Source organism: Larimichthys crocea, chromosome VIII (assembly GCF_000972845.2).
Source record: "Larimichthys crocea isolate SSNF chromosome VIII, L_crocea_2.0, whole genome shotgun sequence".
Classification (NCBI taxonomy): Eukaryota; Metazoa; Chordata; class Actinopteri; family Sciaenidae; genus Larimichthys; species Larimichthys crocea.
Genome location: NC_040018.1, coordinates 16,195,158 through 16,207,187, shown reverse-complemented (window position 1 = coordinate 16,207,187; position 12,030 = coordinate 16,195,158). Strand labels below are relative to the sequence as shown.

At 41.0% G+C, this 12,030-nt stretch overlaps 1 protein-coding gene across 1 annotated transcript in view; it reads left to right on the top strand.

Annotated features, from left to right (window-relative positions):
* kiaa1549lb (KIAA1549-like b) overlaps positions 1-12,030 on the top strand; it is a 59,787-nt gene that overhangs the window by 23,411 nt on the left and 24,346 nt on the right. The window contains exons 2-4 of the mRNA XM_019254334.2: positions 2,289-2,651; positions 6,483-6,956; positions 7,089-7,204. Of these exons, the coding sequence (XP_019109879.1) occupies positions 2,289-2,651; positions 6,483-6,956; positions 7,089-7,204 (953 nt within the window). The remainder of the gene's footprint in view (positions 1-2,288; positions 2,652-6,482; positions 6,957-7,088; positions 7,205-12,030) is intronic.

Sequence of the window (12,030 nt, the reverse complement as noted above, 5' to 3'; positions counted from 1 at the left end):
GGTCAGGAAGTTCTCTTTCATTTTGACGACCGGGGTCGGTTGACTGACTGACCTTTTAGTGGCCTTGAAGCAGAACACATATCCTTTGTTATCTTAGTGCTCCTTTGTGAATACTGAAATACATTCCCCATTCCTTGTTTTATATCACCGTCTTTTAAGGAAGGATTAAGAATTGCAGTGTAGCAATTTCACTAATCACATTTGAGCACATTAGTGATTTATTGAAGAAGAGGAATTAAGTTGAATCATTTATATAGCATAAAGGAACTGTATTTAAGAATTTAATGGCGGTAGTTAATGAAATTTAGAGATTTATTCCGCTAAAAACAAATTATAAAAAGCATTATACCAATTCTCTGGGATATTGGTGACATTTAAAATGCATTTTGCAGAGTTAGTGACCTGGAACTTTAACTGAATTTGTAGGTGTTAGATGTTATTATGGTTTTCATTTAAGGGTTGGAAAATATCTAAAGAGAAAATATGCTTTTAGATAGCTTTACAGTGCCAGCTGTGTGAGTACACATTGCCTTAGGCTAATCAGCATGTGTGTAATTTCAAAAACATGGACTCAAGGGTCTCAGTAATTTCCGCAGTATGCTCTGGATAATTCCCTGAATTTTAAAGTTCATGTTCATAAATATGTATGCATTTAAGCAAAACTGGACAAGAGCATGAGGAGAAATGACTAGCATTCTTTTACAATCCAGGTACATGTTGCAGTTACACTCAATTTCGCTCCTGCTCATGTCCCTCCAACACTGAAGGAGTTGTATGTGAGTGTTAGCTGGCTACACTTTAGCAGAGGAAACATGCTGAGGGGGTGTGAGGAGTGACAGGACTGCAAAGATTTATAAATGGATAAAAGAACCCCTATATGGATGTGTCGAGGATGTGCGAAGAATAAAAGGAGAGGACTGGACAGGACTGGATGAGACAGAGACAACTCCATGCTGGCCGTCTTGGTGAATTAATCCCCTCAAGCATCTTCATGGTAGTTACTGCAATGTAGACCCCCATATCTCTCTCTCTCTCTCTCTCTCTCTCTCTCTCTCTCTCTCTCTCCATTTCTGCCTTTTACTGAGGCATAATTTCTGCAAAGGCACACAACACTGTAACATGAGTCCATTGTGTGTTTTTAGAAGTATCGTTATCTTAGCTATGCTTGTGCACACAGCTGCCATCTTCTGAATAATTCTATTTGTTCCACTTTGAAGATTGTCTTTTTTTTCTCCTTTGGAAATACATAAATGTCTGCCCTTGGTGTATGTTTGTGACTATTAGAAGGATGTGTTTACACCTCCAAACTTATATTTATTTATTATTTTATCACGTATTTGTGATTTGTTTCCACCTTGGCGCTTAGGTTAAAATGAGTAGCGCTCAACAGTCATCCAAAATATGTCAGTTTATCATTTATTAACACATTGACAGCTTATCTAACACCATCAGAATCTGCAAATATTTACAGTTTGAATCAGGTCTCCTACATGGTGGTTTGACATACGTGGCTCATCTGGCATATTTGGAAAAGGTAATTCTGTGCTGACGCGCAGGCTGAATGAACATGCACACTGCTTAGGGAATCTGATTTTTAACACTGCCAGTTAATAGGACAGCCTATCAACATGTCAGTTTTTTTGGCTTATAGATAGCAGGCATTTCGTACCACTTTCTAATAAAACATGCTTTATAATGGATTTAATAAATCATTTACTAATGCTTTATAGATCAGTTCAGTCATTAATGAACTTTTGGGTTGCCAGGTTGTGAAAATCTGAACCAAAATCTAGAGTTTAACATCCACAGCAGCAGACTTGATGGATTGTTAATCATAACAATGGATTAATAGATTCCCTACATTTATAACAGCATTATTACCAAATAAAAGGCATAAACACCATGCAAAGGCAGTTTATCGCAACTAGTTCTAGTCCAATATATTGGCCAATATTCATTCATTCTAGATATTGGTGTATATGTCGGCTGAAAACTAACAAGTAACTAAGTTTTACTTTTCCATTACATAGCTTGTCCACACAGCACTTGTCATGTGCATTTAGGGTCCATATCAATATTGGCATTAGCCTCTAAAAATTCACTACTGGTCTGGCTATAATCACAAGCTGGTAACCCAAAAGTTTTTTTTTGTATAATATCTAAGAAGATGTCTATAAAAGATTAGTAAATGGTTTACACCATTAACAAAGTAATTAGTTACAACATAGGCCTGTGTTGGTATTGTTACCAATATTAATCTGTCTTTTCATTTTCTTTTCTGTTAACAGAAAAACCCAACTATGATGCCTCTGGCTCCTCGTCTTTACAAAGCGACCCTGCACCCACAGCTGCTCCTGTACATCCATTGCCTGACCTGTCAGTGGCGGAGGCGGTGCCTTTCTCAGTTGTCCATTCAGATGGTGAGCCTGAGGGGGAAGGTTTATTAGGGCAGCCTGCCTTTTCTTCTGTCTTAACTGTCATGGCAGGAACTGTGAAACATCCGGTGAGCCTTGATCAAATTAGAACCTCGCCGACCATCACCAGGGACGAGACCGACACCACTCAATGGCCTTCACATAGTTCCAGCCAGGGCTCAGAGATGTCCTCCTCATCGTTGTCTGCAGGAGATAGGATCCTCCTCGCCAGCTCAGGTGTTACTTCTAACATGTCTCATCAGTACAACACAAAATCTCAGGCTGTAACCATGGCATCAACCGTCTCCAGGCCATCACACATGTCTTTTATGAATGGAAATAAGGATACCTCATTGTTTTCATCATCGACAGTATCGATTTCTTCACTGTCATCATCAACGTCCCCATCAGCACCATCCACCTCCTCTGTGTTATCCTCCGTATTGTCTCTATTTTCTCTACCATCTCCTGCTGGTTGGATAAACAAAGCTGCTTCTTTATCTCAAAATCAAAGGATTATATCCAGCCCTGCCTCTTCAACAAAAACAGCAACCTCATTACCAGCAGGGTCTTTGGGTTGGACGGAAAATGTAACAACCACAAAGTCCATCAGTCGTTCAGATGTTGACTTAACAGCTGTTACATGGGGACTGCAAAGCACAACAACCAAAGCATCAAATTTATTAAGTAAAACCAGCATTGAGAAGAACAATAAAGTGACAAAACAATCACCAGCAGATAAAATCCATGGTGTGAGTGGAACATATAGGAGTGCAAGCACAGAAACTAGCACATATACATCATATTCTAGTCCAAATCATGAACAAAATGTTTTAAAGATGTTATACACCCCCACTCAAACCCAAAACCTAGGTATGACCTCTGTATCAGCCAGTAATCTTGAAATTAGCACCTCATTTCCCAGCAATCAAGAGAGCCAAGCTGTTGAAAGGCAGCAGAGAGGTTTAGAAAATCCCACATCAGCCCTGCTGTCTGCCCATCCTAAAGGCTACTCAGTTTCTAGTCGTGTCATACAGCAGATGTTAAATCATACAGCATATGCAGAAAAGGAAAACAAGACATTTGTTCACAAAAGTGTTGGAGATGCAGTCCTGTCACTTCTCAGTTCACATGTTGTAAATCCAACTGTATCACCAGCAATAACATTCACACCGGCTGGATCATTCTTTACAGCTTCCTCCCAGACTCCACCAGGTAAAACATCTCTCTCTGTAACTGCAATCACTGAGCTAACACCTATCCACTCTGGCATAGTGTCCTCAGAGTATGCACCTAATCCTGGTGATTTACTGATGGCAGAGGGTCACGACAGCACCAGAGTTCCTGCCATCAATATAAATTACAACCAGGGAGAGATAGCAGAAGCACAGCTCAGATCTATTTCCCCTCAAGCTCACCTGAATAACTCACTTTTATCCTCACAGCCAAGGCCGGAGTCCACCACTGGTTCCATTCTCAGTTTGATCACCACAACAGGCACAACCTCCTCCAGGTCAGAGTCAGGTTCACTTCATTTGTCAAGTAATAGAGTCCTAAACATTCAAGAGTTTATCACACAAACAGACTCTCCCAAGAGCATAACTCAATCTCTAGGATTGTTGACACAAAATATGATATTTCCCTATGAAAACATGAACGAAAGTGTTTCACACCCCGCTTGGCCCACATACATATTGCCCTTGCTCAGCCACAGCCCAAACGACAATACCAATGACCACAACACTGCCTTGTCTGCTAAAAGTGAGATTAATTTTGCAGACCAAGCTAAAGCCTCATCCCAAATTACCCCCTCACCAACAACTTTTCAAACAAGATCCATACTCACGTTTCCCAACAAGTTCTATACACCACCTCCCCAAAAATCTCAGCAGACAGTGGCTAAAATCCCTGCACATATCACAAAATCCAAAGCTGTCCACAGCTCAACCATCGAGGTTAAAACAAGTGCAGGAAATGTTAAAACATCAATACATTCAACAGGCACAACCTCCTCCATGTCAAGTAATAGAGCCCTAAACATTCACGAGTTTGTCACACAAACGGAGTCTCCCAAGGTCATAACTCAGAAGTCTATAGGATGGTCGATGCAAAATATGACATCTCCCTTCAGCATAAAGACAATGTCGCTCTCTGGTTCAGTGATACCAGTTAAGTTAGCAAAAGATATAACCAATAAAATGTTTGAAAGTATTTCACACCCCACTCAGCCTACGTACTTGTTGCCCTTGTTACTCAGCCACAGCCCAAACCACAACAACACTGACCATAAAACTGCCTTGTCTACCAATAGTGAGGTTAATTTTGCAGACCATGCCAAAGCCTCATTATCATTCCAAATTACCCCATCACAAAGACCTTTTCAAACAAGATCCTTACTCACATTTCCTCACAAGTTTTATATATCTGATCTATCTCCACCTCACAATAAATCTCACCAGACAGTGGCTGAAATCTCTGCACATATCACAAAATCCAAATCTGTTCACAGTATACCTTCAACTTTTGAGGTGAAATCGAGAGCAGGAAATGGTAAACCATCACCACCCTCAAATGTTCTCACCACCCATGGAAAGTGGCCTCCTGAGAGTGCCCACAGAAATACTGAAAAGACTTCAGTTTCTCCTTTATTTGATGGAAATGGAGAGTCGTCTTCAATCAGACACACAACATTTAACAAGAAGGGTGTTCTATCAACACAGTTTCCATTTTTCATGACCACAAAAGACTTCTATGTGTTGAGTAAAGGCTCTGAAACTTCTGGGAAAGGATTACCCACTGAAATGCCTTTTTCTCAAGTACCTTTTGATGCAGCATTAGGAAGTCTTAAAAGTCTTTCTCGTAAAGATGATGTGACACTCATGGGCCACTATGAGCAGGCTTCTTCTTCCACCTGGTCAGAAATCATCCTAGCACAGAGGAAAACGTCTACTTCTCACTCTCAGGGATCAATCACCGGTGTGAGTAGCAATAAATCAAATTTTTATTTAGACACACAAACAACCATACCCTCCATCCCTTCCTCTGATGCAGCTACTTCCTCTGGTGATGGACAAAACAGCAGTGAAACATTTAGTTCTATTTTCAGCTTTGGCTCAAAAATAATGGCACCGTATACAAAGTGGAAAACCACCAAGCCTGTGTCTTTTCAAAGCACTGCCTCTAAATTAGAATATACATCTCTTGGCTTTGATAGGACAAATTCTGATTTACAAGCAGATGGACCATCATATGAGCATCCAAAGCTGGAAGATGAACAAGAGCGTGTCATGCATATATTGAATTCAACTGATTCAACTGTAGTCGCCAGTGATCCATCTTCACTTTATCCAACTGTTAGAGAGCATCCGTCTTTTACAAGCACATCAGGAAGTATAGAAGAGAGTCTGAATTTGTCCCCAGTGTACCACGGATCTACTGTGGCTGACAATATACAGCCAGGAGCCACTGTAAACACTCCTGCTGCTCCATCATCCCAGGGCTCAGATGGTTTTCTGTTCCACTCTCATGTAACTACTGACACTGTAACATCTTCACAAGCCTCTTCTATTGCATTGGTGTACAAGAGCAAGCAGACCCCCCTTCTGGCAGATGTTGGCTCTCTTGAAGCTGCATTTCGTACTGTTGTCACACTTTCAAACGACCCTGCGCTCAGTTCCTCTGAAACTATCAATAACACAGGTGATTCGAAACTGAAGGGGTTAGGCCTACCAGCAGAGCTGATGCCATCATCTTCTTCATTTCCTTCATCACCATTATCCTCAGAGACATCATCAGTATCATACAGTCATATTAAAGCTTCTCAATTGTCCTACTTACATATGAATCCCCCTACTCCAATGTCTTCTAAAGCTTCATCATCGTCATTGTCCCTGTCAACATCACATTCAGCTGGTATGACATTGTCAATAAAACCGACAGTGTATCCAGGCACTGCCTCATCATCTGCGTCTGTAAACGTTGTACCAGCCACTTCCCCATCATCATCACCGAGTCTGACCTTATCAATAGATTCAGATGAAGTGACTAAGACATTTGTTGTCCTTACAGAGGTGGGGACGGATGAGTTAATTGCTGGAACATCCAGAGCAGTTGAGCTCACTTTCCCCAAAGAAAAAGCGGCCAGTCTAGCCCCCTCTCAGTCAGTCAGAATTACCCTTTCTGCTGGGCCCACCGAGAGGACATCTCAGGTATCACCTCTGCCCCCTCAACAGGACACCACAACAGCCTCTGTCAGGCTTACCACCACAACTGTAGCTTCAACCACCACGCCTTCCCCAAGAGTCACCACAGGAACCACACAGTCGACCACCACTACCACACCACAGTCCACACCTGTGACCAGGAGAACAACGACAACTACAGCCATCAGGTCTCAAACCAGTAGAAGAACGTTCACACCACCTGTTCCCAGAACAAGCCCTTCCAGAGGGACCACCACAATCTTTATTTCTCCTTTTACTACCACCACAGAGGCTCCACCACAGCAGTGCAACATCACAGAGCGATTATGGGTGAAAACAGGTAAGCAATGCTTTCGCCACAGTCTTAAAAAAGTAAAATGTTTTTATTCCTCTAACATGTTTTGTCTGGTGTCTGTCTTGGTTTCTTCCTCTTTTTTGTCTGTCTGTTTCTCTGTCTCCACATTTCTCTTAGTTGTTTCCATCTATGTAAGAAGAAACAGGCTGGACAGCATTCAAAGGCAGAACCTTCGAAGGGGACTAAGTCAGGGCCTCCGAAAGGCTCTGAATGATAGTTCAGCCCAGGCTCAGGTCAGACTATTATGAGTTGCTGTTGCTGTAATAAACAAATACAGTTGTTTATATATTTAACATTCATTTATCCATATAGAGTTAAGTATATCCTGTGGTAAGATTTTAAAACATCCATAACATTCATGTTTGCTTGCTTGGAATCTTCTTCTTTCCTGACTTTGTTGCAGCAGGGGGCGAACCCATGGGCATTTGGTCCTATTTATAGAAAAAATAGACAATAAAGCAGGGTAAGTTGTAGGGTGTGGTTTCCTTGTGGTTGACAAATTGTTCCTACACTTTGTCCTTGGATTCTTAGTCAGATCCAATCAGGTCCGAGGCATAGCACTACATATCCTCCACAGCTCCACCCTGTCATCCAAATTAGAGTTGTCACGATACCAAAATGAGTAACCACGATACTATACCAGACAAAGTATCGCGGTTCCGGGTATTATCGCGATACTGCGGCCTTTTTTTATTATTATTATTTTTATAAACTGCAATGTATTTGTACAAGTTAGTTTGAAACAACGACGTTTGTTTTTTAAGCAAAATTAGTGTTGCCACTGACGAAGACGCCACGGCAGACTCGCTGCTCGGGCCCGGTGCTTCTGCCATGGTGAGTGTGTTGTCTCGTGTCTGGGCGAGACAGAACTTTAGCTTGTTGTTTGTTTTGAAGCGAGTTTCTATCGGAGCGGAGCTGTCTTCGCGGAGTTTGTTCTTGCCGGCAGAAACACACGAACAGCCAACAGACGGGCGGACCCAGCGTGTGGAAACAGCCTATCATATCCCTGGACGTCACCAGTAACAGGCAAACAGCCAATCATTCAGCAGCTGTGTAGTTCGGTTGCGGTTCCATGTTGGTTTGTTTACAAAGGAGTAGCATGCAGTGAGAAGCCGGGAGGAGAGTAGAGCCGGCCGCTATGTAGCGGAGACTGGCACCGGTAGTATAGTAATCCACGGTAGTACCGTCGTGTAAAATTTGTAGTATAGTAGCGACGGTTATGATTTGGCACCGCGGGGTACCGGGTATACCGTGGATATCGTGCAACTCTAATCCAAATATGGTCACTACTTGCTAAAAAAAAACAAGATCAGCATCTTGGATTACAGTGCAAATCTCCAGGCTTCAAAATGATAGTCCAGAAACCAATGGGTGACATCATGGTGGATTTACACTTACAACACTGTAACAGTGCTATTGGCCACAGACTCTTCAAGGTTCTTTTAATATAGCTGTGAAAAGGTAGTGATTCATGTGAAAAGTGCCCAGTTTTTGATACTGATGTCACAAAGGCAACTTTAAGCTGGAGTTTTCTTAACCTGACAGTAGATACGGTAGATCTTTTTTCAATTAGTCAGTAAGTCAAATCCACACTGATGTTTTTATCTTGACAGATTGAACCAGCATCAATACACAGATACAGACTGACCAGTTGCCTATCTAAAAATGCCTAAGCCTGTGAGTTAGAATCCAAATGAAAACAACAATACATTTTAAATTCATTCAGAAAGAAGTGTTAAACGTTTTCCCAGGGCTCTATTCCTGAGAATTTGGTTTACTGTGAAAAAAAACAAAAACATTCAAATGCACTGCTACTGAAGCCTTTCTGAATTTAATAAGCATGTTTATTTAAAGCTCATACAGTATATCATATACAAAGTGAAGTGTATCATAAATTCCATTTCTTTGATGCAGTTTGTAAATATGACATGTTGATTGACAGCTATTTTATAGACCCAAACTATTGCTCAGTCCTGGACTTAATCAATCAATGTTCTCACACTGGTCAACAGTGAATGTCTCCTAATTGAAAAAAAAAAGAAAAAGTGAATTAGACACTTATACCAAGGACCCTCATGTAGGCTATGTGAGAAGAGATGAGGACTAATATAGAAATTAGGTTGACTGAATGTGTCCCAGAAGGCAGTGGGTGATGTCACATGTTTGAGTAACTGTACCAACACTAAAACAAGATGTAGATTAGGACTGTTGCAGTGTTGTGGATGAGAACTGTTGCTGCTCACTCATATTTACAAGAGACAGGATTTTATTTACAAATCAACAAAAACTCAGGAGGAAACAAATCCCAACATCTCCTCTTCAATAATGACAAAAACAGATCCAGTGCAATGATCTTTATGTCTGTGGCTTAGCCATTTGTGGACTCTGTCATGGTTCAGACTCTGCCAAAAGCATTCTCTCTCTCCAATGAGCCTCTAATACCTCCGCACAGTAGGACCTTATATCAGAAGCACCTCTTGGCTTCGGAAAGCTATGCTGAAACGCAGTCAGTGAGATGGATAAATGTGTGTTTGAGTCAGTATGTAAGTGCTAGTGTTTAAAATGAAGAGCTAAAGACTTCCTCTGGGAACAATGGTAGGTAGTTGGTAAAGTGCTGACTGCTTTCTGTGCGTACACTGAACATGTGAAAAAAAAATGTAATGGCTAGGACTAAATTAGGTTGTAAAAAAGCAGTTTGTGGAGCTTTGGAAGAAGCATTGGGAATCCTTCTCTAGATAAAAAAACAAAAACAAAACATTCCTCATTGTCTCCAGTGGGTTGGAGTGCCTTTAGAGTTTTGCAATTTTTTGCAATTGTGTTTGTGTGTGTGCACGTGTTTACTTGTATGTCCACAGTCCTGTAAAGTGTCTCGCTGTGTTGTATTTCTCAATGTGAAAGTATCAGATAGTTGAGAGTGAGACCTGTGTATTTGTCCTGCCCATGTGAAGGTCAACGCTCTCACATGTTCACTCTCTCTCTCTCTCTGTAGTCTCTGGAGGTGTCTTGCTTCAGTGCACTCCTGTCACCCATTTTAACATTGCTTGGGTTCCTTTTAGCAACACTGCTCTCTCATCCAATGGGAAGCAAGCTGTTGGCAAGGGAAATTGCTTCTGTGTTTAATTATAGGTTATAAATGGTGGGGAGGAGAGCGATGTGCCATTCTGATGCTAAGAAGATGACGAGAAATAGATTAAATGAATTGAACCACACGACTAAAACCATTTGGAACCAAAGATAAAAAGTAAACTGTTTTTGTGTCTAGTCGCTAGGACTCTCCAGGGAGTCAAAACTTTTAGAAAAACAAGATCTGTCTGGTTTAATCTGTTGGCAGTCTTTCACACTCTTTGAGATAAAGTTAGTGGATGTGTTACCAATCTCGGGCTAGCTGGAAATGCAATCTCTTAATAACACCTTCACATGGGTGAAGCCTGAAAGGGTGAAGTGATAATAAAGGGCTCTTTTCATAGATCTTGTAACAAGGCTGAATTGTGAGGAGGCAGAGTGGTGACTCTCAGCTACAGAAACTCTAGGCTCTCAGTGTTTCGGCCAGCGGATCTTGTCAGCACAGGCTTTCAGATGGGTTGAGATAACGGACCTGAATGGTTTCACCTCTCCTACGCACACGCACCTGGTTTCGCCACATCCGTCGTCATTCCTTTTGCAGTTTCCACGTATGTACAGTTCACCAAAAAGTCAAACTCCTGCTGACAAACATATATTTGTACGGGTCATGACACACAGTTATGCAACACACAGATTTCACCTGTGCTTCTGTGAGAATTAGAACACAGCGATACCTGGTCTCTTGGGTTCGAAGTAAAGGAACATAAGCCTCTTTGTCCCAAACTCCCTATTTAACAGTCTCTCCCATGTCCCATGCTCATCTTTACTCTCTTCCCAGCAGCCCTTCATGCCCTCCGGGTTCTCTCCACATGTTTGTACTCCATAATCACTCTCTCTCCTGTTGCTCATGCTTTCATTAGCGAGTGGTTGGAATACACTCTTAAGTGCCCCATCAATCCAGTACAGTTCAATATCTTGTCATTCAGCTCACTTACTAATATGACTGATTGACACTATCTCTTGATCCTGCCTGTAAGGACTACATACTGAATATGTTTTTGCTGATTTAACTATGAATATTTTACATAACGGCGACAATTTATTAAAACATGCGTACAATTGTCAATTGATTTACTACTATAGCGTCCAAGCTGTGGATGGCTTCTTTTCATTTCAGTATGGTATCAAGATTAATTATAAACTTGTTTTAGATAGGCCCTTTACACAGCAGAGAAGCAACTTTCATACTCGGCTACAATGGATAAAAAACAGTGGCTATCTGAAAGGTAGAAAATCACTCTCAAACCTTGTGGTGGTATTTGGAAAATGGCCGACAGAGCGATAGAGATGAAATCTGACAACTGTCTGAGACTTTATCATGCCGATTATATGGAAGCACCTATCACTTCAATACTTGTGGTTGTGTTATGGGTAATGATGCAAATCAAGCTGCAGTTTTTGAATCAGTGTGATGGACTACCTCTTTATATCACCGGGTATACCACAGTAGTGCCAGAACTGTCTAAGGAGGACATAAACTTTCATTTATTTCAATCTTTGTCTGTGTTTATATTCTTTGGATGTTTTCAACAATTTCATTATGGTATGTGTTGTAGTCTCATGTTGTTTTTATCCATGGTTTTATTCTGTGAGCATTTAATTCTTGTGTTTTGGAAACTAGCGTAGCTGGTTAGAATGGGAGTTTGTTGGATGAATAAATTGAGATTTTAAACCTACCTGGATTTTCAAGTATGCTGTATACTGCTGTTAGCCAGAACAATTAATTTTCAAGAAGTTTACATTATCTCGATATATATAATATATGATATAAAACTGTAGAAAGGGATTGAAAATGTGTACTTTTCAATGACCTCTACTGTAGCAGTTGAATTTCTCACTTTGCTGTAGTGATGTAGAAGTGTACTCCAAGACCCTGTGACATCATTGTTAGCTTACTCTTTAATATCAATATATCAATAGTGTCCAATCATGGGCT